General features: G+C 43.1%; 1 protein-coding gene across 3 annotated transcripts in view; it reads left to right on the top strand.

The window, feature by feature from the left end:
• The window catches only part of LOC119743083 (neuroblast differentiation-associated protein AHNAK-like), a 46710-nt gene extending 21641 nt beyond the window's left edge, over positions 1 to 25069 (top strand). The window contains exons 4-8 of one of the 3 annotated variants that reach the window (XM_038219439.1): positions 657 to 11367; positions 13246 to 13347; positions 13468 to 16227; positions 16882 to 16939; positions 22051 to 25069. In XM_038219439.1, coding sequence (XP_038075367.1) covers positions 657 to 11367; positions 13246 to 13347; positions 13468 to 16227; positions 16882 to 16898 — 13590 coding nt within the window. In that variant the 3' untranslated portion in view covers positions 16899 to 16939; positions 22051 to 25069. Of the gene's footprint in view, positions 1 to 656; positions 11368 to 13245; positions 13348 to 13467; positions 16228 to 16881; positions 16940 to 17347; positions 17438 to 22050 lie in introns of those variants that run through there. The other 2 variants (XM_038219446.1, XM_038219432.1) reach the window with 2 other exon arrangements.
• The last annotated feature ends 1998 nt before the right edge of the window (positions 25070 to 27067 follow it).

The raw sequence follows: 27067 nt of genomic DNA, 5'->3' as shown, positions 1-27067 counted from the left end.
TTCCTATAAATATATTTTTTAATTTCCCAACCGTTGATGGTTAAAGAAAAGTATTTCTTAAAAGCAAGAACTGCTATACAAAAATGTGCCTAAATTGATGCATTAATTAACCAATTTGTGCCGGAGGCCGTGATAATACGCACTGGCTGTTTTTGTGCACATGCACGGCTGACGGGTTAAGACGTTAAGATTGCCTCGACCTGCCTCTGGGTGACGTCTAAACACGCTAATCCCTCGTGCCTTTTGTACACACACAAAGTCCATGTAGTCTGTGGAGGCGGACCGTGTGCTGACTGTTGTGTGGGCCGTTGTGCATGGCCTATTGTTCCACTCCAGTGCACTTACCGAACTATTTAAACATACAAGGTTTCGCCAAGAAATATTATACTGTTGAAATTACTCTTGCAAATCAGTATTTGTGGCATTTGGCTGTATATCAGAAGTTGGTTGGGAAAATTTGCCTTTCGAATTTCGAAATTTTCGACAAAAATAAACCTGAACTGTTTAAAGATATTTGGAGATTTCACTTCCATTCTATGTTTACGATGTTTGTGTTCATCCATACAGCATCTTTGTGCAAATTAAGTGAGGCAGCCTCAAATTCTTAATACCCATCTATAGTCTCATTGACAGGAGTTATTTGAATTTTTTTTCAGGCCAACATTCCGTCTGGAGCATCTGCAGGTGTTGGCGTAAGTGGGGATATGCCCTCTGCAGGTGCAAGTCTTGATGTGTCTGCACCAGATGTGAAACTGAGCGTGAATGGAAATAAACACAAAAAGCGATCATCTTTCCCTAAGTTCAGAAAAAGAACTCCTGTTGAGGCGGAGTTGGATGTTGAACTTCCCAAGGGTGAAGCAGAGACTGGTGGAGGCATAGATGTAGCAGCTGGCATCAATGGACACAAAGGACAGAAACACAGGAGGAAGAAAAATCAAGAAGCAGGAGTTAAAGTGAAAACACCATCACTTTCTGCAGGAGGAGGAGCAGACATGGATATCGACATACCTGCAGTAGAAACACCTCAGGCTGGTTCTTCAGGTGGTGCTGATGTTGATGTAAATGCTTCACTCCCTTCAGCTAATGTAAATGTCAAAGCTGATATGCCAGAAGCAAAAGTACATTCTCCAAAGAAAGGTGGTTTCTTCGCCGGGATAGCCAAGTTCTTCACTGGAGATTCATCTGATTCAGATTCTGATGATGAGACCAAAAAACTCAAACAAGAGATAAATCTTCCTAAAGGAAATTTATCTGTTGAATCTCCAGGAGCTGATGTAAGAGGTGATGTGGATGCCAACCTAGACACATCAGCAAATATCAGCGGGTTTCCAGAGGGAGGCGCAAATTTCAACATTGGTGCAAGTGGCAAAGGTTCTCCATCTAAAGGAAAGAAGGGAGGAAGGTTCAAGTTGCCCAAGCTTGGAAAGCCAAAAATAAATGGCAGCACTGATGCAGGAGTAGAAGTTGCAAATGCTGATCTGGGAGGAGTTGTTGGATTTGATGTTGAAGCTCCAGATGTTGTGGTGAAAGCTGATGTTGACACTAATGTTAAAACAAAAAAGCCAGATTTTAAATTTGGTGGCGGTGTGTATGGGGATGGTGAACTTGGCACCAAAGGAGATCTTGCAGGACCAGATGTTTCCAGTCCAAAAAATGGTGTCAATGCAGATATTGATGGAGGAGTGAATGTTCCATATGCATCACCTGGTGTAAGGGGAGATATTAAAGCTCCCAGCATTGGTGGAAGCATCGGAAGTGGTTTTGGCAGAAGTGGGGGACTCGGCATGAAAGGAGATACTTCATTACCTGATGTCGATCTATCCGGTCCACAAATTGGTGGTGATGCACACATTGGAGAAAGAGGGAATGTACCGGATGCTTCAGTGGGTATTGGTGGAGATGTTAAAGTTCCTGGCATTGGTGGTGGTTTCAGTGGTGACAGTGATGTGGCCATTGAAAGAGGTATTTCTGGACCTGATGTTGATGTATCTGCTCCAAACTTTGGCGGTAAAGTGAATGTTCCAGATGCCTCACTGGATGTTGATGATGTGAAAGCCCCCAGCTTTGGTGGTGGTGTTGGTGGTCACATTGGACTTGGTGTCAAAGGAGGTATATCTGGACCTGATGTTGATGTATCACCCCCAACCATTGGCGGCAAAGGAAACATTGGAGGAAAAGTGAATGTACCAGATGCTTCACTGGATGTTGGTGATGTGAATGCCCCCAGCTTTGGTGGTGGTGTTGGTGGTGACATTGGATTTGCTGCCAAAGGAGGTATATCTGGGCCTGATGTTGATGTATCACCCCCAACCATTGGCGGCAAAGGAGACATAGGAGGAAAAGGGGAAGTACCAGATGCTTCACTGGATGTTGGTGATGTGAAAGCCCCCAGATTTGGTGGTGGTGTTGGTGGTGACATTGGATTTGGTGCCAAAGGAGGTATATCTGGACCTGATGTTGATGTTTCACCCCCAAGCTTTGGCGGTATAGGAAACATTGGAGGAAAAGGGAAAATACCAGATGCTTCACTTAATGTTGATGATGTGAACGCCCCCAGCTTTGGTGGTGGTGTTGGTGGTGAAAGTGGACTTGGTGTCAATGGAGGTATATCTGGACCTGATCTTAACATCGGTGATGACACAAACATTAGAGGATTGAATGTACCAGATGCCTCTGTGGGCATTGGAGGTGACGTGAAAGCGCCAAGTTTTGGCGGTGGTATTGGTGTCAGTGGTAGTGGTCCAAAGGGTGGGATTTCCAGCCCTGACATTGATGTTCCTGCTCCATCGGGTAGTATTGATGTTAGTGCAGATGTGCCAGATGCAAAACTTGATCTCAGCAGCAAAAAGGACAAGGGAGGTTTCCACTTCAGACTTCCAAAGTTCAGATTTCCGTCATTTGGGTCGGGTGATGCCAAAGCAAAAGGCAATGTTTCTGTGAAAGGACCAGAGGGAAGATTGAGTGTTAACTCTGACTTTGACGTTGTTGGAGATGCAGACATTGATGTCAAGGCCAAAGGCCCAAATGTACAAAGTGATGTTAAAGGACCCTCTGGAAGCAAATTGGGTTCAGTTGATGTTGATGCCCCTGGTATTGGAGGTGATTCTGAGGCCAGAGTAAAATTGCCCAAGGGATCAGTTGGCATGTCTGGGTCGCTTGATGTTGATTCACCAGAGTATGAGGGAAAAGGATCAGGCAAAAAGAAGGGTTTCCAGTTTGGTTTGCCATCTTTTAACTTTGGAGGAAAGGTGCCAAAATCTGATGTTCCAGATGTGGATATCAATGCCAGTGCAGGTGTTGATGTGGAGAAACCAGACACAGATGTTGATATTAAAGTTGGAGCACCAGGAGTGGATGTGGGTTTGCCTAAAGGTGATATTAGAGCAGGAATTGGAGGCTCATTTGGAGGAGCTTCAGGGTTGGGTGGCATCAGTCCCCCAGATGTTGGTGCAGATGTAAATGTTCAAAAGGGCAAAATGTCAATTGATGATCCAGATCTTGATGGAACACTTGTAGTTGATGGAAATGTCAAAGGACCAGAAGGAGCATTTGGGTTTAAAGGTGGGAGTATTGATTTGAAAGGACCTGACCTGGGAGGCGTACAAAAATCAGTTGATGTTGAGGTTGAAACCCCAAAGCCTAGTGCAGGTATTGATGTTGATGTTCCAAGTGGCAAGTTGTCTGCAGGAGGTGACGTGTCTGGTTCTCTTGGTGTTGATCCACCAGTGGCAGACCTGAGCTTAAATGGAAAGGCATCTGGAAAAGGTAAAAAATTCCATCTACCAAGTTTTAACCTCCCAAGCTTACCCAAGTGGAAGGGCAAGGGTAAAGCTGAAGTTGACATTGACGGTCAAGACTTGGATGCGAAGGTTGGAGCAGGTGGAGACATTAGTGTGAGCGGTGATGCAAATTTGCCAGATGTTGATGTGAATGCTCCTGAGGTAAAAGGGGATCTTGGAGCAGACGCTAATCTGTCTCTTGATAGCAAAGGAAAAGGGTCAAAAAAGAAAACGGGGGGCGGATTTCATTTTCCATCATTCAATTTTGGATTTTCTCCTCCAAAGCACAAGCATGGGAAAGTGTCAGGAGATCTTCCAGAGGTTGATATAAAAGGTGATGCAGATGTTGCAATTTCAGGTGGAGTTGCTGAAAAAGGACATGGTGATGCTAGCTTTGGTGGAGACCTGGACGTTGGAGGAAACTTGAAAGGTCCAAAGCTGTCTGGTCCTGACATAAATGTGGATTTTGGAGGCAGTGGTGGGGGAAAAGTAGATTTGCCTGAGGGAGATGCCTCACTTGGCTTCGGCTTAAAAGGAAGAGGAGATGGGAGCAGCTCTAGTGATTCAGAATCTGATGATGGCAAGAGAGGCTTTGGCCTGAAAGGTGGTATCAAAGGCCCAAAAGTGAAAGGAGGTGTTGGCGGTAAACTGAAAGGACCAGAAATTTCAGGTGATACAGACGGCCCAGATGCTGATGTGAAGGGTGGTGCTGGCATTGGTATTGGAGTTTCTGGTGGCATTGATCTCCCCAAAGGAGGTGCAGATGTGGATGCAAATCTACCAAAGGGCTCTGTTGATTATGAAGGACCAGATCTTGGTGGGGTTAGCAAATCCTTGGATGTTGATGTAAAAGCCTCAAAACCTGATGCTGATGTTTCTATTGATCTTCCAAGTGGAAAGCTTTCAGGTGATGCAGACATTGGAGTAGATGCAGATATTGATGCAGACATTGATCTTGGAGGCAAACATAGGGGATCTGGCAAGAAAAAGGGGAAATTCCACTTGCCCTCAATTAACATGCCCTCCATACATTTACCAAAGGGTAAAGGCAAGGGGCATGGTGATGTAGACTTGGATGGAGGACTTCAGATTGAAGGGGACATCAAAGGTCCAAAGGTGTCTGGTCCTGACATGGATGTGGATGTCAGTGGGGGAGCAGGAGGAAAAGTGGAGCTGCCTGAAGGAGGTGGCTCGATTTCTGTTGAAGGACCAAAGATTGGAGGTGGTGTAGGTGTTGATGATGATGGTAAAGCATCTAAACCAGACATTGGCCTGTCAGGTAAAGTTCCAGGTGCGTCTATTGGAGGAAGTGTTGATGGCCCTGATATAGATGTCAATTTGTCAGGCGGTGGCAAGAAGAAAAAACCGAAAAAGAAAACAGGTGGGGGGTTTCACATGCCGTCATTTGGCTTTGGCTTTAAAGGAAAGGGAGATGACACCAGCAGCTCAAGTGATTCTGAATCAGATGATGGCAAGGCAGGCTTTGGCCTGAAAGGTGGTATCAAAGGCCCAAAAGTGAAAGGAGATGTTGGTGGAAAATTGAAAGGACCAGGAATATCAGGTGACATAGACGGCCCAGATGCTGATGTGAAGGGTGGTGCTGGCATTGGTGTTGGAGTTTCTGGTGGCACTGACCTCCCCAAAGGAGGTGCAGATGTGGATGTAAATCTACCAAAGGGCTCACTTGGTTTTGAAGGACCAGACCTTGGTGGGGTTAGCAAATCCTTGGATGTTGATGTTAAAGCCTCAAAACCTGATGCTGATGTTTCTGTAAATCTTCCAAGTGGAAAGCTTTCAGGCGATGCAGACATTGGAATAGATGCAAATATTGATGCAGACATTGATCTGGGAGGCAAACATAGGGGATCTGGCAAGAAAAAGGGGAAATTCCACATGCCCTCCATTAACATGCCCTCCATACACTTTCCAAAGGGTAAGGGCAAGGGGCATGGCGATGTTGACTTGGATGGAGGCCTTCAGATTGAAGGGGACATCAAAGGTCCAAAGGTGTCTGGTCCTGACATGGATGTGGATGTCAGTGGGGGAGCAGGAGGAAAAGTGGAGCTGCCCGAAGGAGATGGCTCAATTTCTGTTGAAGGGCCAAAGATTGGAGGTGGTGTAGGTGTTGATGATGTTAAAGCATCTAAACCAGACATTGGCCTGTCGGGTGAAGTTCCAGGTGCGTCTATTGGAGGAAGTGTTGATGGCCCTGATATAGATGTCAATTTGTCAAGTGGGGGCAAGAAGAAAAAAACAAAAAAGAAAGGAGGTGGAGGATTTCACATGCCATCATTTGGCTTCGGCTTTAAAGGAAAGGGAGATGGAACCAGCAGCTCTAGTGATTCAGAATCTGATGATGGCAAGAGAGGCTTTGGCATGAAAGGTGGTATCAAAGGCCCAAAAGTGAAAGGAGGTGTTGGCGGTAAACTGAAAGGACCAGAAATATCAGGTGACATAGACGGCCCAGATGTTGATGTGAAGGGTGGTGCTGGCATTGGTATTGGAGTTTCTGGTGGCATTGATCTCACCAAAGGAGGTGCAGATGTGGATGCAAATCTACCAAAGGGCTCTGTTGATTATGAAGTACCAGATCTTGGTGGGGTTAGCAAATCCTTGGATGTTGATGTTAAAGCCTCAAAACCTGATGCTGATGTTTCTATTGATCTTCCAAGTGGAAAGCTTTCAGGCGATGCAGACATTGGAATAGATGCAGATATTGATGCAGACATTGATCTGGGAGGCAAACATAGGGGATCTGGCAAGAAAAAGGGGAAATTCCATATGCCCTCAATTAACATGCCTTCCTTACACTTTCCAAAGGGTAAAGGCAAAGGGCATGGTGATGTTGACTTGGATGGAGGACTTCAAATTGAAGGGGACATGAAAGGTCCAAAAGTGTCTGGTCCTGACATAGATGTGGATGTTAGTGGGGGTGGTAGAGGAAAAGTGGAGCTTCCTGAAGGCGATGGCTCAATTTCTGTTGAAGGCCCAAAGATTGGAGGTGGTGTAGAAGTTGATGCTGATGGTAAAGCATTTAAACCAGACATTGATTTGTCAGGTAAAGGTCCAAGTGCATCGATTGGAGGAAGTGTTGATGGGGGCAAGAAGAAAAAACCAAAAAAGAAAGCAGGTGGAGGATTTCACATGCCGTCATTTGGCTTTGGCTTTAAAGGAAAGGGAGATGGAACCAGCAGCTCAAGTGATTCTGAATCAGATGATGGCAAGGCAGGCTTTGGCTTGAAAGGTGGTATCAAAGGCCCGAAAGTGAAAGGAGGTGTTGGTGGAAAATTGAAAGGACCAGAAATGTCAGGTGATATAGAAGGCCCAGATGCTGATGTGAAGGGTGGTGCTGACATAGGTATTGGAGTCTCTGGTGGCATTGATCTCCCCAAAGGAGATGCAGATCTGGATATGAAGCTACCAAAGGGCTCAATCGGTATTGAAGGACCAAATCTTGGTGGGGTTAGCAAATCCTTGGATGTTGATGTCAAAGCCTCAAAACCTGATGCTGATGTTTCTGTTGATCTTCCAAGTGGAAAGCTTTCAGGCGATGCCGACATTGGTGTAGATGCAGATATTAATGCTGACATTGGTCTGGGAGGCCAACACAGGGGATCAGGCAAGAAAAGGGGGAAATTTCACATGCCCTCAATTAACATGCCCTCCATACACTTTCCAAAGGGCAAGGGCAAGGGGCATGGCGATCTTGACTTGGATGGAGGACTTCAAATTGAAGGGGACATCAAAGGTCCAAAGGTATCTGGTCCTGACGTGGATGTGGATGTCAGTGGGGGAGCAGGAGGAAAAGTGGAGCTGCCTGAAGGAGGTGGCTCAATTTCTGTTGAAGGACCAAAGATTGGAGGTGGTGTAGATGTTGATGTTGATGGTACAGCATCTAAACCAGACATTGACATGACAGGTAAAGGTCCACATGCATCTGTTGGAGGAAGTGTTGATGGCCCTGATATAGATGTCAATTTGTCAGGCGGGGGAAAGAAGAAAAAAACAAAAAAGAAAACAGGTGGGGGATTTCACATGCCGTCATTTGGCTTTGGCTTTAAAGGAAAGGGAGATGACACCAGCAGCTCAAGTGATTCTGAATCAGATGATGGCAAGGCAGGCTTTGGCATGAAAGGTGGTATCAAAGGCCCAAAAGTGAAAGGAGGTGTTGGTGGAAAATTGAAAGGACCAGAAATGTCAGGTGACATAGAAGGCCCAGATGCTGATGTGAAGGGTGGTGCTGGCATTGGTATTGGAGTTTCTGGTGGCATTGATCTCCCCAAAGGAGGTGCAGATGTGGATATGAAGCTACCGAAGGGCTCAATTGGTATTGAAGGACCAGATCTTGGTGGGGTTAGCAAATCCTTGGATGTTGATGTTAAAGCCTCAAAACCTGATGCTGATGTTTCTATTGATCTTCCAAGTGGAAAGCTTTCAGGCGATGCAGACATTGGAATAGATGCAGATATTGATGCAAACACTGATCTTGGAGGCAAACATAGGGGATCTGGCAAGAAAAAGGGGAAATTCCACATGCCCTCAATTAACATGCCTTCATTACACTTACCAAAGGGTAAAGGCAAGGGGCATGGTGATGTTGACTTGGATGGAGGACTTCATATTGAAGGGGACATGAAAGGTCCAAAAGTGTCTGGTCCTGACATAGATGTGGATGTTAGTGGGGATGGTAGAGGAAAAGTGGAGCTGCCTGAAGGCGATGGTTCATTTTCTGTTGAAGGACCAATGATTGGAGGTGGTGTAGGTGTTGATGTTGATGGTACAGCATCTAAACCAGACATTGACATGACAGGTAAAGGTCCACATGCATCTATTGGAGGAAGTGTTGATGGCCCTGATATAGATGTCAATTTGTCAGGCGGTGGCAAGAAGAAAAAACAAAAAAAGAAAACAGGTGGGGGATTTCATATGCCGTCATTTGGCTTTGGCTTTAAAGGAAAGGGAGATGACACCAGCAGCTCAAGTGATTCTGAATCAGATGATGGCAAGGCAGGCTTTGGCCTGAAAGGTGGTATCAAAGGCCCAAAAGTGAAAGGAGGTGTTGGTGGAAAATTGAAAGGACCAGAAATATCAGGTGACATAGACGGCCCAGATGCTGATGTGAAGGGTGGTGCTGGCATTGGTGTTGGAGTTTCTGGTGGCACTGACCTCCCCAAAGGAGGTGCAGATGTGGATGTAAATCTACCAAAGGGCTCAATTGGTTTTGAAGGACCAGACCTTGGTGGGGTTGGCAAATCCTTGGATGTTGATGTTAAAGCCTCAAAACCTGACGCTGATGTTTCTGTTGATCTTCCAAGTGGAAAGCTTTCAGGCGATGCAGACATTGGAATAGATGCAGATATTGATGCAGACATTGATCTGGGAGGCAAACATAGGGGATCTGGCAAGAAAAAGGGGAAATTCCACATGCCCTCACTTAATATGCCCTCCATACACTTTCCAAAGGGTAAAGGCAAGGGGCATGGTGATGTTGACTTGGATGGAGGACTTCAAATTGAAGGGGACATGGAAGGTCCAAAAGTGTCTGGTCCTGACATAGATGTGGATGTCAGTGGGGGAGCAGGAGGAAAGGTGGAGCTGCCTGAAGGAGATGGCTCAATTTCTGTTGAAGGGCCAAAGATTGGAGGTGGTGTTGGTGTCGAGGTTGATGGTAAAGCATCTAAACCAGACATGGACCTGTCAGGTAAAGGTCCAGATGCATCTTTTGGAGGAAGTGTTGATGCCCCTGACGTGGATGTCAATTTGTCTGTTGGGGGCAAGAAAAAAAGTCCAAAAAAGAAAGCAGGTGGAGGATTTCACTTGCCCTCATTTGGCTTTGGCTTTAAAGGAAAGGGAGATGGAACCAGCAGCTCAAGCGATTCTGAATCAGATGATGGCAAGGCAGGCTTTGGCCTGAAAGGTGGTATCAAAGGCCCAAAAGTGAAAGGAGGTGTTGGTGCAAAACTGAAAGGACCAGATATATCAGGTGACATTGACGGCCCAGATGCTGATGTGAAGGTTGGTGCTGACATAGGTATTGGAGTCTCTGGTGGCATTGATCTCCCCAAAGGAGATGCAGATGTGGATATGAAGCTACCGAAGGGCTCAATTGGTATTGAAGGACCAGATCTTGGAGGAGTGACAAAGGCTTTAGATGTTGATGTTAAGGCTTCGAAACCTGAAGGTAATGTTTCAGTTGATCTGCCGAGTGGTAAAATGTTTGTCGATAGCCCTGATGCATCTGTTGATACTGAAATTGATGGTGCAATTGGATTTGACGGAAAGGGTAAAGGATCCGGAAAAAAGAAAAGGGGGTTTCACATGCCATCGTTTGGATTACCAAAGATGAAAGGAGGCAAAGGAGACTATGACCTTAGTCACAGCGGGGACATCGATGTTGGTGCAGAAGGAAAATTCAAGCCGACGGGTGGTAGTGCTGACTTGTCTCTCAATGGGGATTTTGAGCTAGCAAAACCAGAAGCTGGCATTTCGGTAGATCAACCAAGTGGACCAAAAGTCCAGACAGACTTTGATGCCACAGCTGACGCTAAACTGCACAGAGGAGATAAAAAGAGAGGTTCTGGGAAAAGGGGCAGCTTTGGCCTGCCATCTATACACTTTGGCAAGTCAAAGCATAAAGCTTCGGGAGATGTTGATGTAAACATTGATGTATCACCCCCAAAGGCATCTGGAAGTATAAACGTCAAGGGTAAAGGCAGCCCAAAGAAAAAGAAGGGCAAATTTGGATTAGGTTTAGGCGGTAAAAAGGAAGAAATGGATGTGAGTGCAGGTAGTGATATTGTTACTCCCAAAGTTGACATTGAAGCAAAGGCTGCAAAACCAAGTGGAGATATTAGTGGTGGTCACCTTGCAGGAGTTGGAGACTTCACAGTTGACCTGGATGTTGCAGCTCCCAAACTTGATGGGTCATTCTCTGGCGGTGGAGGCATTGGTGGAGATATTAATGGAGATGGAAAAATTGATGCAGATGTTACAGCACCACAACCAGATGCTTCCCTTTCTGTAGGTGGAGGAATAGACCTAAGTGCTGGAAGTGGTGAAATGGGAGAAGTTCCAGATGTTGGTTTGAATCTTGGCAAAAAGGGAAAACCTAAAAAGCCAAAAGGAAAAAAAAAGGGAGGCTTTGGTTTTGGATTTCGAGGTAAAAAGGATGGGAAATCAAGCAGCAGTTCCAGTTCTTCAGAATCAGACCATGAAGGGAAAGGGGGGTTCAAAGTCAAATTGCCCAGTTTTGGATTTTCAGGCAAGGCTAAAAGACCTGGATCTGCAGAGGGAGGAATTGACATCAGTGGTGATGTTGATGTGTCGGCACCTAAATCAGATGGTTCGCTGTCAGTAGGTGGAGGAGGAATTGGTGCTGGTGTTGGAGCCCTAGATAGAATTGGAGATGGAAAAGTTGATGTTGATGTCTCAGCACCTAAACCAGATGGCTCACTGTCAGCAGGTGGATTTGGTGGGGGATTCGGAGGCCTTGGTGGAATTGGAGATGGAAAAGTTGATGTTGATGTCTCAGCACCAAAACCAGATGGCTCACTGTCAGCAGGTGGAGGAATTGGTGGGGGATTTGGAGGCCTTGGTGGAATTGGAGATGGAAACGTTGATGTTGATGTCTCAGCACCTAAACCAGATGGCTCACTGTCAATAGGTGGAGGAATTGGTGGGGGATTTGGAGGCCTGGGTGGAATTGGAGATGGAAAAGTTGATGTTGATGTCTCAGCACCTAAACCAGATGGCTCACTGTCAATAGGTGGAGGAATTGGTGGGGGTTTTGGAGGCCTTGGTGGAATTGGAGATGGAAACGTTGATGTTGATGTCTCAGCTCCTAAACCAGATGGCTCACTGTCTGCAGGTGGAGGAATTGGTGGGGGATTTGGAGGTCTTGGTGGAATTGGAGATGGAAAAGTTGATGTTGATGTCTCAGCACCTAAACCAGATGGCTCACTCTCGATAGGTGGTGGAATTGGTGGGGGATTTGGAGGCCTGGGTGGAATTGGAGATGGAAAAGTTGATGTTGATGTCTCAGCACCTAAACCAGATGGCTCACTGTCAGCAGGTGGAGGAATTGGTGGGGCATTTGGAGGCCTTGGTGGAATTGGAGATGGAAAAGTTGATGTTGATGTCTCAGCACCTAAACCAGATGGCTCACTGTCAGCAGGTGGAGGCCTTGGTGGGGGATTTGGAGGCCTTGGTGGAATTGGAGATGGAAAAGTTGATGTTGATGTCTCAGCACCTAAACCAGATGGCTCACTGTCAATAGGTGGAGGCCTTGGTGGGGGATTTGGAGGCCTTGGTGGAATTGGAGATGGAAAAGTTGATGTTGATGTCTCAGCACCTAAACCAGATGGCTCACTGTCAGCAGGTGGTGGAATTGGTGGGGGATTTGGAGGCCTTGGTGGAATTGGAGATGGAAAAGTTGATGTTGATGTCTCAGCTCCTAAACCAGATGGCTCACTGTCAATAGGTGGAGGAATTGGTGGGGGATTTGGAGGTCTTGGTGGAATTGGAGATGGAAAAGTTGATGTTGATGTCTCAGCACCTAAACCAGATGGCTCATTGTCAGCAGGTGGAGGAATTGGTGGGGGATTTGGAGGCCTTGGTGGAATTGGAGATGGAAAAGTTGATGTTGATGTCTCAGCTCCTAAACCAGATGGCTCACTGTCAGCAGGTGGAGGAATTGGTGGGGGATTTGGAGGCCTTGGTGGAATTGGAGATGGAAAAGTTGATGTTGATGTCTCAGCACCTAAACCAGATGGCTCACTGTCAATAGGTGGAGGCCTTGGTGGGGGATTTGGAGGCCTTGGTGGAATTGGAGATGGAAAAGTTGATGTTGATGTCTCAGCACCTAAACCAGATGGCTCACTGTCAGCAGGTGGTGGAATTGGTGGGGGATTTGGAGGCCTTGGTGGAATTGGAGATGGAAAAGTTGATGTTGATGTCTCAGCTCCTAAACCAGATGGCTCACTGTCAATAGGTGGAGGAATTGGTGGGGGATTTGGAGGTCTTGGTGGAATTGGAGATGGAAAAGTTGATGTTGATGTCTCAGCTCCTAAACCAGATGGCTCACTGTCAGCAGGTGGAGGAATTGGTGGAGGATTTGGAGGCTTTGGTGGAATTGGAGATGGAAAAGTTGATGTTGATGTCTCAGCACCTAAACCAGATAGCTCACTGTCAATAGGTGGAGGAATTGGTGGGGCATTTGGAGGCCTTGGTGGAATTGGAGATGGAAAAGTTGATGTTGATGTCTCAGCACCTAAACCAGATGGCTCACTGTCAGCAGGTGGAGGAATTGGTGGGGGATTTGGAGGCCTTGGTGGGGGATTTGGAGGCCTTGGTGGAATTGGAGATGGAAAAGTTGATGTTGATGTCTCAGCACCTAAACCAGATGGCTCCCTGTCAGCAGGTGGAGGAATTGGTGGGGTATTGGGAGGCCTTGGTGGGGGATTTGGAGGCCTTGGTGGAATTGGAGATGGAAAAGTTGATGTTGATGTCTCAGCACCTAAACCAGATGGCTCACTGTCAGCAGGTGGAGGAATTGGTGGGGGATTTGGAGGCCTTGGTGATATTGGAGATGGAAAAGTTGATGTTGATGTCTCAGCACCTAAACCAGATGGCTCACTGTCAGCAGGTGGAGGAATTGGTGGGGGATTTGGAGGCCTTGGTGGAATTGGAGGCCTTGGTGGAATTGGAGATGGAAAAGTTGATGTTGATGTCTCAGCACCTAAACCAGATGGCTCACTGTCAGCAGGTGGAGGAATCGGTGGGGGATTTGGAGGCCTTGGTGGAATTGGAGATGGAAAAGTTGATGTTGATGTCTCAGCACCTAAACCAGATGGCTCACTGTCAGCAGGTGGTGGAATTGGTGGGGGATTTGGAGGCCTTGGTGGAATTGGAGATGGAAAAGTTGATGTTGATGTCTCAGCTCCTAAACCAGATGGCTCACTGTCAATAGGTGGAGGAATTGGTGGGGGATTTGGAGGTCTTGGTGGAATTGGAGATGGAAAAGTTGATGTTGATGTCTCAGCTCCTAAACCAGATGGCTCACTGTCAATAGGTGGAGGAATTGGTGGGGGATTTGGAGGCCTTGGTGGAATTGGAGATGGAAAAGTTGATGTTGATGTCTCAGCACCTAAACCAGATGGCTCACTGTCAGCAGGTGGAGGATTTGGTGGGGGATTTGGAGGCCTTGGTGGAATTGGAGATGGAAAAGTTGATGTTGATGTCTCAGCACCTAAACCAGATGGTTCACTGCCAGCAGGTGGAGGAATCGGTGGGGGATTTGGAGGCCTTGGTGGAATTGGAGATGGAAAAGTTGATGTTGATGTCTCAGCTCCTAAACCAGATGGCTCACTGTCAATAGGTGGAGGAATTGATGGGGGATTTGGAGGCCTTGGTGGAATTGGAGATGGAAAAGTTGATGTTGATGTCTCAGCACCTAAACCAGATGGCTCACTGTCAGCAGGTGGAGGATTTGGTGGAGGATTTGGAGGCCTTGGTGGAATTGGAGATGGAAAAGTTGATGTTGATGTCTCAGCACCTAAACCAGATGGTTCACTGTCAGCAGGTGGAGGAATTGGTGGGGGATTTGGAGGCCTTGGTGGAATTGGAGATGGAAAAGTTGATGTTGATGTCTCAGCACCTAAACCAGATGGCTCACTGTCAGCAGGTGGAGGAATCGGTGGGGGATTTGGAGGCCTTGGTGGAATTGGAGATGGAAAAGTTGATGTTGATGTCTCAGCACCTAAACCAGATGGTTCACTGTCAATAGGTGGAGGAATTGGTGGGGGATTGGGAGGCCTTGGTGGAATTGGAGATGGAAAAGTTGATGTTGATGTCTCGGCACCTAAACCAGATGGTTCACTGTCAATAGGTGGAGGAATTGGTGGGGGATTTGGAGGTCTTGGTGGAATTGGAGATACAAAAGTTGATGTTACAGCACCCAACCCAGAAGGTTCTCTCTCTGTTAGTGGTCCTGATGTAAGTGGAGATGGCATTAGTGGCAATTTTGGTGGAGGCATTGGTGATGGTGCAGGTGGTAGCTTTGGGGGTGGAGATATTGACATTGAAACTAAAGCACCAAAACCAGATGGCTCATTTTCTGTAGGTGGAGGTCTGGCCTTGGCTGGTGAGGGATTTGGTAAAGATTTTGGAGGTGACCTAGATATGGTTACACCTAAGGTTGATGACAGTGTAAAAGCAGTCAAACCAAAAGCCAACGCATCAGCTGGAGGTTTTGTTGGCAGAGGCCTTGGAGGTGGTATTGCTGGAGGCTTTGATGGCATCGGAGATGGAAAAATTGATGTGGATACTGCAATACCCAAACCAGATACCTCATTCTCTGCAGGTGGAGGGATTGATGTAGGCCTTGGCTTTAGTGGAGACCACAAGGGAGATATTGGTGGAATCGGAAATGGAAAATTTGATGTCAGTGGGGAGTTTGGCAGCGATGATATTAAGCCTGAAGTTGACATGAATGTCAAAGCAGCTAAACCAGAGGGTTCATTAAGTGGAGAGATCGGTGGCATTTTGACTGGTGGCCCTGATATTGGCAGTGGTCTCGGAGCAGATATTGATGTTGGTACAACAAAACCCGACATGTCAATGGGCGGCCTGGATGGAATTGGAATGGGAGGCACAGCTGGCGATATTAGTGGTGATGTTGGTGTTGGCTTATCTGGTGGAGCCAAATTGGGCCTACCTGAAGTAACAGGTTCTGCTAGTACTAAAACTGATGGTAAAAAGCGGAAGAAAAGAGGAAAAGGAAAGAAGAAAAAGGATCATGAGGGATCATCAGTCGATGGTGCTGTTTCAGTAGATGTACCAAGTGCAGACATCGGAGTAGTGGGCGGGGATGGTGGAGAAGTTGACGTTGACAAAGCTGCTTCTGGAGGACTTTCTGTTAAACTGCCAGAAATGTCGGGCTCATTAGCAGGCAAAGCTGACGTTGATGTTAAAACAGAATCAAAGGCTCGTCCAAAGAAGAAAAAGAAGGAAAAGAAAGGATTCTTTGGGTCAATAGGCCTGTCCAGAGATTCTACTTCTAGCTCCAGCTCTAGCTCCAGTTCATCTTCTGACTCTGATGAAGGTATTGGCTCCAGAATAATGTCAACATTTGGATTTGGCAAAAAAGACTCCAGTGACTCTGATAACCCCAATTCAAATAACAACAACAATACGCAGACTGATGGTACACAAACAATTGAAACAAGACACGACGACATGGAACTCAATGTGAACAATAATGCAAATGGAGATGATGCTGATGATTCAGCTGCATATGCCAAAGAACATTCCCACTCCAAAGGAAAGAAGTCTTTGGGGAAGTTTTTCAGCCGCAAAGGTCGACAAACCATTGTTCAAATACCAGACGAAGACACTGCTGATGAAGTAGGACTCCATGGAGTAGACAGTTTGCACTCCAGTAGATCTGATGGTGAGTAAAGTTTAACAATGGGACAAATTAGTAAAGACATTTGCAAAATGCTAAAACTGAATGTATGCCATTAACCTGGTGCATTTTAAGGAACTTTGCAGCTTTATTCTTAATAGCATGTAGATTTATTCAGCTGGAGCATACAGCATTTTCTTTACTGAGGGAACAAGTGTAACAAATAATTTGCATAATTATATAGCTTGCAATGTTTTTGTAGTTTGTGCTTTTTTTATTTTGCAATCAACTGCATAAAAGGTAGTTATTCTGACTTCAAAAGGTTGTCTTGGTGATCAAGATAGGAAGTCATTTGTTATCTCACATAAGTTTAATCATTCCGACAATTTAAAAACAAACTCCCAACTTTAACATTCACAATACCTTTTTCCTCTGATCTGTTTTTGCAAATTGTAATATTTAAATGAAGCTGATGAAAATAATACTATGTTAGGCAAAGTGCTAACATAATAGTTGGTCATCAGTGTTAGAAGTTTTCAAGATTGCTCTATCTCAAGATTTTAAGATTCCATGTGTAAAAAATATGAGACTGAGAACAAAAAGTGATTGCATGTTGACGTCAAATGAAATGGGATAGTGAGATTTACAGTTTTTCATTCAAATGATTCCTTCTATGATTTCTTGATTTTGTGCTACTAGGAACACAAGTAGCATAGATTCACACGATAACCCTATGCAGCTTTTAAAGGTTCGAAAGGTATGAACAGTAATTCCTCAATGGTGTTTTGCCCTGCATGCATTGCTGAGTTTGCTGATAAAACAACTATTTGTGCCTTCTCCAAATGGTGCACACTAATAACCAGCATTTAAATCAACTTGGACTTAAGGTCAGTCTATCATTTGATCACACAGTACTTATCAGTCATTTTGGAGAAGGGATAAAAAGTTGTTTTTTAAGAAAAACTCAACAATCCACTTTTGCTTTGATTTGCTGTTCTTGCACATTACATTTTGCTGTGAAAAAAAATCCCTTTCAGAAGCTGTGTGATTGCATGATTTCTGTTAAATGTTATCACTTGCATGATCTGCTGTTACTATGCAATTTAGATAAACCTGCTTGCTTTTATGTTTTTCTTGCATATTCTATCACTACTCACTGAAACAGTAAATGACGTTAACCGCATGCCGTCCAACAGGAGTGACAGTCTGCATGCACGTCACACACAACAGAAAACACTGTCAAAATCTGAGAGCCAGAGGGAGGGCAAGGTGGGAACATTAGGCAAGCTGTTCGGGAAGAAAAAGACAAAGAAAGGCACAGAAATGCTACAAGAAACCAAGGATATGTCTCCACCAATAAGAGTCGGTAGATATGAAAGTGTCTCGGCGGAAAGTACTGGCAGTGTAGATATGTCTGTTAGCAGTAGCAGTCCTGTAACATACTCCCCTGCAGAATTTCTGCCAAGGCCTAGGGCTTCCGTTGATAGTACATCTTCAACTTCTTCAAAGTCTACCAAAAAACGGGCAGCTCCACCCCCACCAATCTTAAAAGTTGCACCTCAAGAACATTTATTCAAAGGTAGTGTCCCTGGGTCTCCAGGATCGGAATATTCTTTGAAATCATTTTCATCTTCATCTTCAATAGGAACACCTCCAACCCACTGTAGAAAAGGTTTTGCTCCCACCCTACCAATTCAATCATTCGACAAAAGGTATAGTGCTGTTTCACTTCCAGATATGCACTCCCACAGACAAGAGTCTCATATCAGAGCTGCTTCATTGGAAGTACCTAAGGGTCCACTATTATCCCAGATGTCTAACCGTTCCACTTCTGGCCTTTTAGCTGAGCATGGAATCATGTATTCAAGTATTGAAGACCTAGGCACAATAGCAGAAGCTGTTAAGGTGTTGCCACTTCCACAAGGGGCTCCCCCTCCTAAACCAAAGCGTTCGGCATCGCCCAGTATTCTAGAAGAAGAGGTGGATGAAAAGGAGTCTCTTTTCTGGGTTGAAGAGATTGTAGATAAATATTGTGTAAATACTGTGCAGGAAACATCAATTTCAAACCAATCCCTGCCAGAGACTGCAACCTTATCCAACCAAAGGTCTGATTCAAAACAATCCAACAAAACCTGTGAAGAAAATCTTGGAAATTCTGAGAAGCAGTTTGAACTGTCATTGACGGAGGAAGAACAGATGACAAAGTTTAAGCAAATTTATCTGTTTGATTCAGACTTCATGTTTGCACCACACATGCAAACTGCAGAATCGCAGTATGACATTGAAGTGGCTTGCGATAACAAGTCTTCAGAAAACATCCAACTCCAAAGTCAACGTGCAACCAGTGTTCCTAGTTTAGCACCTAGTGATCCACAAGCAAGCATTTCTGCCTCAGACACCAAGCCTTTGCAGACGAAGCCTAACAAATCTGCTTGTGAAGAGGCACCAATTTTAGAGGATTCAGATAAAGCACAAAAATCTGACAGTGATTCCATGAGTGCTCCTGAAAACTCAGCAACTATAAAACCCCAAAACAGTTGTGTGGAAGAAAAGCAACTATTGTACACACAGCACACAAATACAGATTTCTCTTCGTGCAAAGAAGATGCAGCCATCCCTGATTTTTCAATAGTGAGACGAATGGCGAAAGAGGCTATTTCATCAAATCATGAAAGGTCATCTGAAATTAAGGCACTCCTTAAAAAATCCATGGCAAGAATGATGGGAGTTGATCTTCCTGTCAAGTCAATTTCTATAACACATTCAGAGAAAAAGACTGATGGAGATGAATGTAAAGAAGACTTTGACAGTTGCAGTGGATCAACTAGGAAGGAAATGGGACATACTATATCATTTGTAGATATGGACAAAGTAGCAGTTGAGAATTTGTCATCTGCAGAGGAGCATTCTCATGACTGCAAAAAAGTCTCTTCAGAAAATACCCAAACCCCAGTGGACCACAATTTGAAAAGAAGTCGGGAAAAACAAAAGATTGATACAGATTCTGATGGAATAAGGATGTCTTTGGTAGCAGGAGATACAGCAGTAGTTGCAGAACAGCATGAAACAATGCAGAAGGACCCCAATCAAAGGAAGGCTTCCTCAAGAATTTTGGTCAGTGAATATGTGCCAGTTGATTCTTTAGGAATTGGATTGACCACTCCTAAAATGAAAGGTATCCAAGAAACAGTTTTTGCTGAAAAATGTGTAGATCAAAATGCCAATACAGAAAAAGTGCCCAAAATAGAAACGGACAGTAAGCCTTTAACAAGGTCAAATTCCTTACATCATAATGGTAATAATTCAGTGTCTAAAACATTTCGTGCTTTGTCACGGTCCAAATCATTGGGTGCAGAAGAGTGGAACGAAGCAATACACAGAGATGAACCAGATGGGGAACACCAAGAAAAGCACTTTGAATTTGAAAGAGCAGAGCCTAAAGATGAACTTGAAAAACTAGCTTCCTTGAGTGTTGTGAAAGCAGTACGGAAAAGATTTGGTGGTGTAATGTCCAAGGAAAATAATCAGAACCCATCAGATAAGCCAAGAAAACAAGTTCCGGAAAATAAAACAGCACAAATCTCAGGTGGTTCAGATAAGGAAATCCTCGAGTTCCTCAAAGCCCAGACTAAATTAAGGAGAGTTAATCCTTCTGGCAAGATATCGGTCTCGGAGCAGACAATGAACAAAGTGCCAGTGGAAAGGTCCAAACAGGTGCAAGCTGAACCAAAGTTTGTTTGTTCAACTGATTCAGATGACAAAGAGAGCCCAGAGTTTGTAAAAGTACAAACTAAATTGAGGAAAGTTACTCCTCCTGATAAGATTGCAATCACAGAGCAGGACCAAATGATGAGTCAACCCCCAGTGGAAAGCACTGAATCCATACAAATCTCACCAAAGCCAACAAAGCCCAACCAATCAACAGTAAATCAAGCATCCCCAACTTTTGCAGGTGTTGGACGAGTAATGTATCAGAGTAAAGCATTGACATGGAGGAAGTCCACAGATAGGGCACCCCCAAAAAAGGAAGAGGTACCAGTCAAAAAGAATGCAGAAGATGATAGTTTCCCAATAATTGAAAGTGTAAGTTCCTGGAAGGAGAAGCGAGCGAGGAAAAAGAGTTCAGTTGTGGATGATTATGAAGTAACAGGGGAAAATTGTGAAAGAGAACAAGATAAGCCTGTGCAGGGGGAGTCAGTTGTCAAAGATACACAAGTTGTTCAGCATGTCAAGGTTGAAGATAAAGACATGCATGTCCTTGAGAAAACACAAATGATGCCACGGATGCTAGAATTACAAGATCCAAGTCGGAACTGCAAGCAGAAGGAACACAAAAAGGAAACAATGGATGTTGATTTAGTCATAAGGAAATCTACATTGGAACGGTCAGGTGAAAATCCTATTGAAGAATCACCATCAGCAATCATTTCAACTGAGCTTACAGCAGAGCAGAATAAATACAACAAAACTGAGGTACCAGACAGCGGTATGCAATCTATATTTGAAGAGGAACACAAAATTTGTTCACAGGGAACCAAAGAAAAAGAGACCTCTAAGCAAGAAACTGAAGTTGGAGATGAGGAAGCACACATGAGACGGCATAAAGAAGTCCGTGAAAGAACCAGAACTATTCTTGCTAAAATGAAGGCTGCGAAAGCATTCCAAGCATCATTCACAAGTGCTCAGACATTCAGTGATGATACGAGAGTACAGCGAAGAGGATTTGAAGAGTCATCTAAAATCCGAGAACACAGACGTCATTCAAAATCCACACCAAACATTGACAAGAGTTGGGAAATATTTGAATTGTTGCCTAATAAATCTGATATCCAGCATGCAGTCCAATCAGTTTCCCAGGGCAGCTTGAATGAAGGACTTGTAATGAAAAATGAAGATGAAAAAAACAAATTCAACTTGGATAAAACAGTGAAGCAATCTCCAGTTCAGCAAAGAGTTATTCGAAAGGTTAAACGGAAAACACATGTTCGAAGACCGGTCAGTGGGGATCTTGACAGGCATTCAGAAAGTTCATCGGAAGGCCTCTCTGAAGATGAAACTCTGAGAAGACAGAACATCAGTGGTCGTTTAGATTCTGGTTTTTCTGATATTGCATCCCACTCTGAGATTGACAGATGTATCCTTCCACAAAAAAGCCATCCCAGAAAAAATGGGGCAAAACTGAAGCAGTTAAGCCCACGAACCAGTCCAAAAATGCACCAAAAGATTGCGTCAGTTGCTGAATTGTCTCATAAACCAGTCACTGATGCTTCTCCCAGTACCAAAAATGTAACAACGCTAGATACTGCAGAGCTGCAAAGGATTATCATACAGCAACAGGAAGAAATGCGACTTCTTCGTCAACAGATGCAAGCGTCTCAGTTGCAGGCCGCTCAGATGCAGCCCGCTCAGATGCAGCAAGCTCAATTGCAGGCCTCTCAGATGCAGGCCTCTCAGTTGCAGGCCGCTCAGATGCAGGCCTCTCAGTTGCATGCATCTCAGTTACAGGCTACTCAGATACATGCCTCTCAGTTGCAGGCCTCTCAGTTGCAGGCCGCTCAGTTGCAGGCCTCTCAGTTACAGGCCACTCAGATACATGCCTCACAAATGCAGCCTTCCTCTCTTCCTAATACCAGCCAGTCCCAACCTGGAAATGTAGGGTCAATGAGCGCAGCAACAGCCCCTCATGTTCCCTCCATGCCCTTCATGTACTCTCAGCCTAATATGATGATGTCAGCTGTGCAGCAGCCAATGTACTATTTACCACATGGGATGCAACCCTCTGGGGCGGGGATGCAAGGTCCTGGTGTGCAGATGCCAGGGGTTCTTCCACTGGGCAACTTCTCATCCTTTGCGCCTTTTCCTGTACAGGGGATGTTACCGATGCAGACACAACTGCCACCTATGGGTATGCAAGTACAAGGTAGTGTGACACAGTACCCCACCACAAGCCACTTGCCGACAATGACCACAGCCGGGGGATCCTTTGGCAGTACCTTAGGTATGCCTGAGCAGAAACACAGCGAGTAGTGATGCCTTAGTACCACCAATGTCATCAGCAAAAAAGTGAGTGCGGTTGCCTGCAAATATACTTTGATCCCAATTTAACAAATACCCACATGTACTAAACTCTTTTGCGCATGATCCCATCCTTCAAAACGCACGTGCACTTCCCTACTTTATTTGTTTGGTTTTGTAGTTCAGTTTTGAAAAGGAACTTCTTCACTGCTATGTCAACTTGTTTGATTCGTAAAATTATGAAAAAGTAATTTTGCTTTGTACATTCGCCAGGTAGAAACTATGGCTGTTGTAGCAAACATTAGTGAGTTTAAATAGGTGTTAATAATGGTAATTAAAACTTATAACTTCTAGTTATCTATTACTTGTTCATGGTTTAATAATAAAAATGCATCTCCAGTTTCCATGTTCAGGTATCTATTACAGTAATCTTTGTAAAACAAGTAATATTCCCATAACCCACCAACACATCACTTAAAAAGCTAAAATTGCGCACCATATCAGGCTTGTGATGGCAGTTAATATTTTTTCTACAAGACATCCTTATGAAAACATTTTCTGAATGTCACGTTTTGTTATGTGTTCATATTTAATCAGATAATTTATGATTTCTAAATATTAGGTAATTGTAATGCTAGTTATTGTTAATGTAATTGTGACCTTTTTTTGTGCGTTACCTTCAATTCTTTGTCTTTGGAAAGGATCTTGATATTGTTGAAAAAAAATGTATTTTGAATTGAAGAATTTGTTAACATTTTAATAAGAAATTCACAATGTAAAAGCTGTAATTTACTCTTTGGGTTTTTTTCGGTGTGATAAACCCCAGGCAGAGATCACCACTATAGCTGCTTTATGAATCAAGGGACACTTGAGGCTTTTCGATTTGTGTGCTGAAATGCTTGCGATATCTATTGTTCATTCAACTTGCACAGCTGGATAAAGTACTTTGTCCAAGATATAAAGCCAAATTGAGAAATCAGAAATGGTGGAAAATAATGTGGGATATCAGCATATGGTAGTGTTTGAAAAAGTTATAGAAGGGAAACTTGCCTAAGTAATTCATGACCAGTTGTCTGTTTGGCTTCAGCTCAAGGTTCATTGTTGAATCACATGGTGTACCGTAAATCATTTTTAACAATCTAAAAGGCTGTTATTGAAAAAACTTCCATGGCAATGTGTGTTTCTTTTCTGATGACAATCTATCACTGTTGCACCTAATAGTTTGGTAACTTTCAACTAAGAGGTGAAGTTAAAACCTTTGTTGGCTAACTGAATGGATATATTTTGGTACAATTCTTGTGAGAAATTGCTATCAAGGCATGTTTCATTATTCATATAATTATGTATCTTGAAAAGAATTTCTTGTGTACATCATGCTAACCTATAACTTCATTACGCTGCAAAATGTTCAGCCTTTATGAATTAAAAAATGTTACATGTACCTCAATATAAAAAAATTCAACTAAAATGCTTGGTGTTGGTTTCCTATGAGAATTTTATACTTTATTGCAATTTTGACAACAAATTAACTTTAATTTTGAATTTGAACTCAAATGAAACTGCAACCAGGAACAGCTATTTCATTTTAAAGATTTGGAAGCTAACTATATTTTGATTTTCAGCTTAAAATGTATCACAAAATTGACTTGTTAACAAGAGAACGATTTGTAAGGAATTACATATAAGGACACTTTCAGGTGCAAAGCAGATAACCCATGCCTTGTAAATAATGAAATTTGTTCAAAACCAAATAATTGAACAAACTTGTATGTATGTAGTGTTTGTCAAGTTGGTGAAATGTACAGGTTCAAATTTTGAATGCGCTGGCTGACTCATTAGTACTAAACCCTTTGTATATTCATAATTTTTTTATACATTGCTACCTTTTACCAGTAGTGTCTATGTACGGTATAAATATCTATCCACTGTCTTGTAACCTTATTATACCTGCCACTTACAAAATTGCAATATTGTGTATCGTAAAATTCCTTCCATGTTTAACATTTATATAACTAAGTTGGTAGGATATCAGTAACCTGTCGTAGTCTTAAGGTGTAGATCTAGCTTTCAAAACTATATTTTCACATTAATATTGGAACGTAGAGTGAGCTGCGTAATGACTGTTACAGGTCATCTAACCACTTGTAAATGGCTCCCTGTGATGATCATGCATAGATGACAGTGTCCTAGAAAATATGTTGAAGTAATCACTTAAGAGTTTTTGTGTAATTGTATTTAGACATTTATCGTATTGAGTAGAGTTAACGTTTTGTTACATTTTCACTAAAAACACTAATAAGGTAATTTACAGGGCCTATATAGATTTATATGAAATGCACAAAAATCTGAAAAGATTAGCAAATAGGATTCCACCTTCTGTGCCTTAACAGCAAAAGTAAGGAATTTCGGAGAATGATTTTTTAATAATTATAAGCCGGTGGTTAGTATTGCAACACTGTAATTTATATCTTTAAAAATGATCGCTTGAAAATTGTAGATCTGCTAGTGATGGGAGTAACATCTTTTGAAAGGCCCCCACCCTAAGCAAAACCTGACATTAACAGTGTCTACAATTGCAGCTATGAAACCAATCTTTCTGACAATTGCACCTTTATTGTGTCAGTTTCAATACTAACCACTCAGTGAGCATTGCGTTCAAGCAGTACAAAATGCCTGATGCTTGTATATCTGTGCTTCCAGATTAAAAAGTAAAGCTTTTCACAGTGCCTTGTATATAAAACAAAAAACTGTTTATTTTTGGTGTAGACATTGGTTTAGTCATTATGTCTTGCACTGGATGAATGGATTTGATAATTATTTTTCTTTAAACGTTTGTGGGTTCTTTGCAAATAAAACATAACATGAAATGAAATACTGTTTCCCATTTTAGTATTCTGTCAACTGGACATGTTAAATTGTACATGTACATGTATTGATATTTGACAAGTCACCATAAATGTGTAATTTATGCAAATAACGAATAACTTTCAAAAGCTTCATTGACACACCGCACAAGTAGCATCACGTGGAACACGGCTACTATCAACCAATTTAAAGTTAAATAAACAGTTTCATATTTAATGAAAATTAAAAGGTAAAAATGCAATGCAAAATGAACAGTTTTACAGATGGGTACTGTAAATAAAATAAAATTTAAAAAAATTGGTTTATATAGAAACATTCTGATTTAAATTTTAAAAATCCAATATTTTGTTGATTAAAAAAAATAATAATAATTTTAACCAAGCTACAAATGTTATCACCAAGCTACGTACATAACATGCTTTATGACCATTATTATTTATATCATAAAATAGGGTAGTGAAATATCCATGGTAATCATGTGGTCATGCATCACTAAGGTCCATTGTCTTGACAATTGTATGATGTGAAAACATCATGTATGATGGTTGGGATGAAACATTATGAGCACATGCAGACTTTAGATTAGGCCAAAAAAAAAAGTCTCCGGTTTCTGGTATGGAGCTTGCCCAAAAAGTGGTGCGGCGACGCGACTTTTTTTTTTTTTTTTTACCTGATTTTTTTGCTTCAAATGTCGGCTGATGACTGCAAATGGTGCCCGACTAAACTTAGTGCAAATATATGGGAGTCCAGAGAGGCCACATAAAGCTTATTCTCGACCATAACCCAATCTAAAAATTGTGCAGCAGCAGGATTCCAGTCAAACCAGTGAGTTTGGCGGTTTTGAGACATCATTTTTCATTGAAAAAAATACTTTTTCATTTTGCCGACGCGCATGGCTACGGCGACGCGCGCGCATACCAGAAACCGGAGACTTTTTTTTTTGGCCTTAGGAAAGTTCAAGGGATATTTAAGTTGAACACGAGAACAAACATAAAGGATTTCTGTGAATAGATGATCTCAATCATTCAGAATTCAACACCTTATACACCCAACACCTTTCACATGTCTACTTGCCCTCTCAACATGGTTCACAGTGGCATATATCTCCCACCGCCTATCTCATCATTGCAGGTTTATTATGTAAATTGCCAACCTGGTGCTGCATGCAGGCCTGCAAATCCCCAAGGTTGGGAGGTGGACTGCTGAAAACTCTGTCCTTTATAAAATAGTTTGGAACGCAACTTGAGTTGCAACACAAGTCCATCAATTGAAAGAAGAAAAAAAACATTCAGATTAGTTGATTGTCCCTCTTAACATATACAGGGACACCCTGTATATGTTCTCAGTTATGGTGGTGTGTCTTGCATCCACATCGCTGTTTTAAGTTGCTGGGTTTTTTCAGTAAACCAAAGTACAGTTGATAAGAAATTGTAAAAAAGCTGCATATGTATTAAATATTCCAACAGTATTGGATGCACAATGCACTAAATCATTCTTCGGGATCATTTACCCCTAAAATATTTCAAAAGACCATTTTAGCTCCCTGAAGGCTTGGATCTTGATGCTGCCATTTCGGCGCAAAGCAGCTAAACTCACAGTGACCATCTGTGCCCTAACATGCACGCATTGATTGGTCAAGCAATATAAGTGACAGTGTCTTGTCCAAGGTCAGCTACACCACAAACCCCTTCAGAAATGGCTCGCACACACAATCCGTAGAATTACCCACAAATCTTGAGTTTGATGCTGCAGACCACAAGACAATCCACACATGATTACTAAAATCCTGAAAATGTACCAACTTTGAATTCAGATGGATTAAAATATGAATTGAACTCAAATATTCGAATAAACCATGAAATTTTTAGGCTTGAGAGTATACATGTACATGACGCCAATGGGCATGACTCTGTGTAAAGTCAACTCGGTAAAAATAGTAAAGTCTGTCCTGAGCCAATATGGCCCATGAGGCCGGCGTTTATCTCCGGTTTCAGTAGCATGAAAA

Source organism: Patiria miniata, unplaced genomic scaffold (assembly GCF_015706575.1).
Source record: "Patiria miniata isolate m_02_andy unplaced genomic scaffold, ASM1570657v1 HiC_scaffold_11, whole genome shotgun sequence".
Taxonomy (NCBI): Eukaryota; Metazoa; Echinodermata; class Asteroidea; order Valvatida; family Asterinidae; genus Patiria; species Patiria miniata.
Note: the sequence above shows the minus strand (reverse complement) of the source record. Positions and strands in the feature narration are given on the sequence as shown.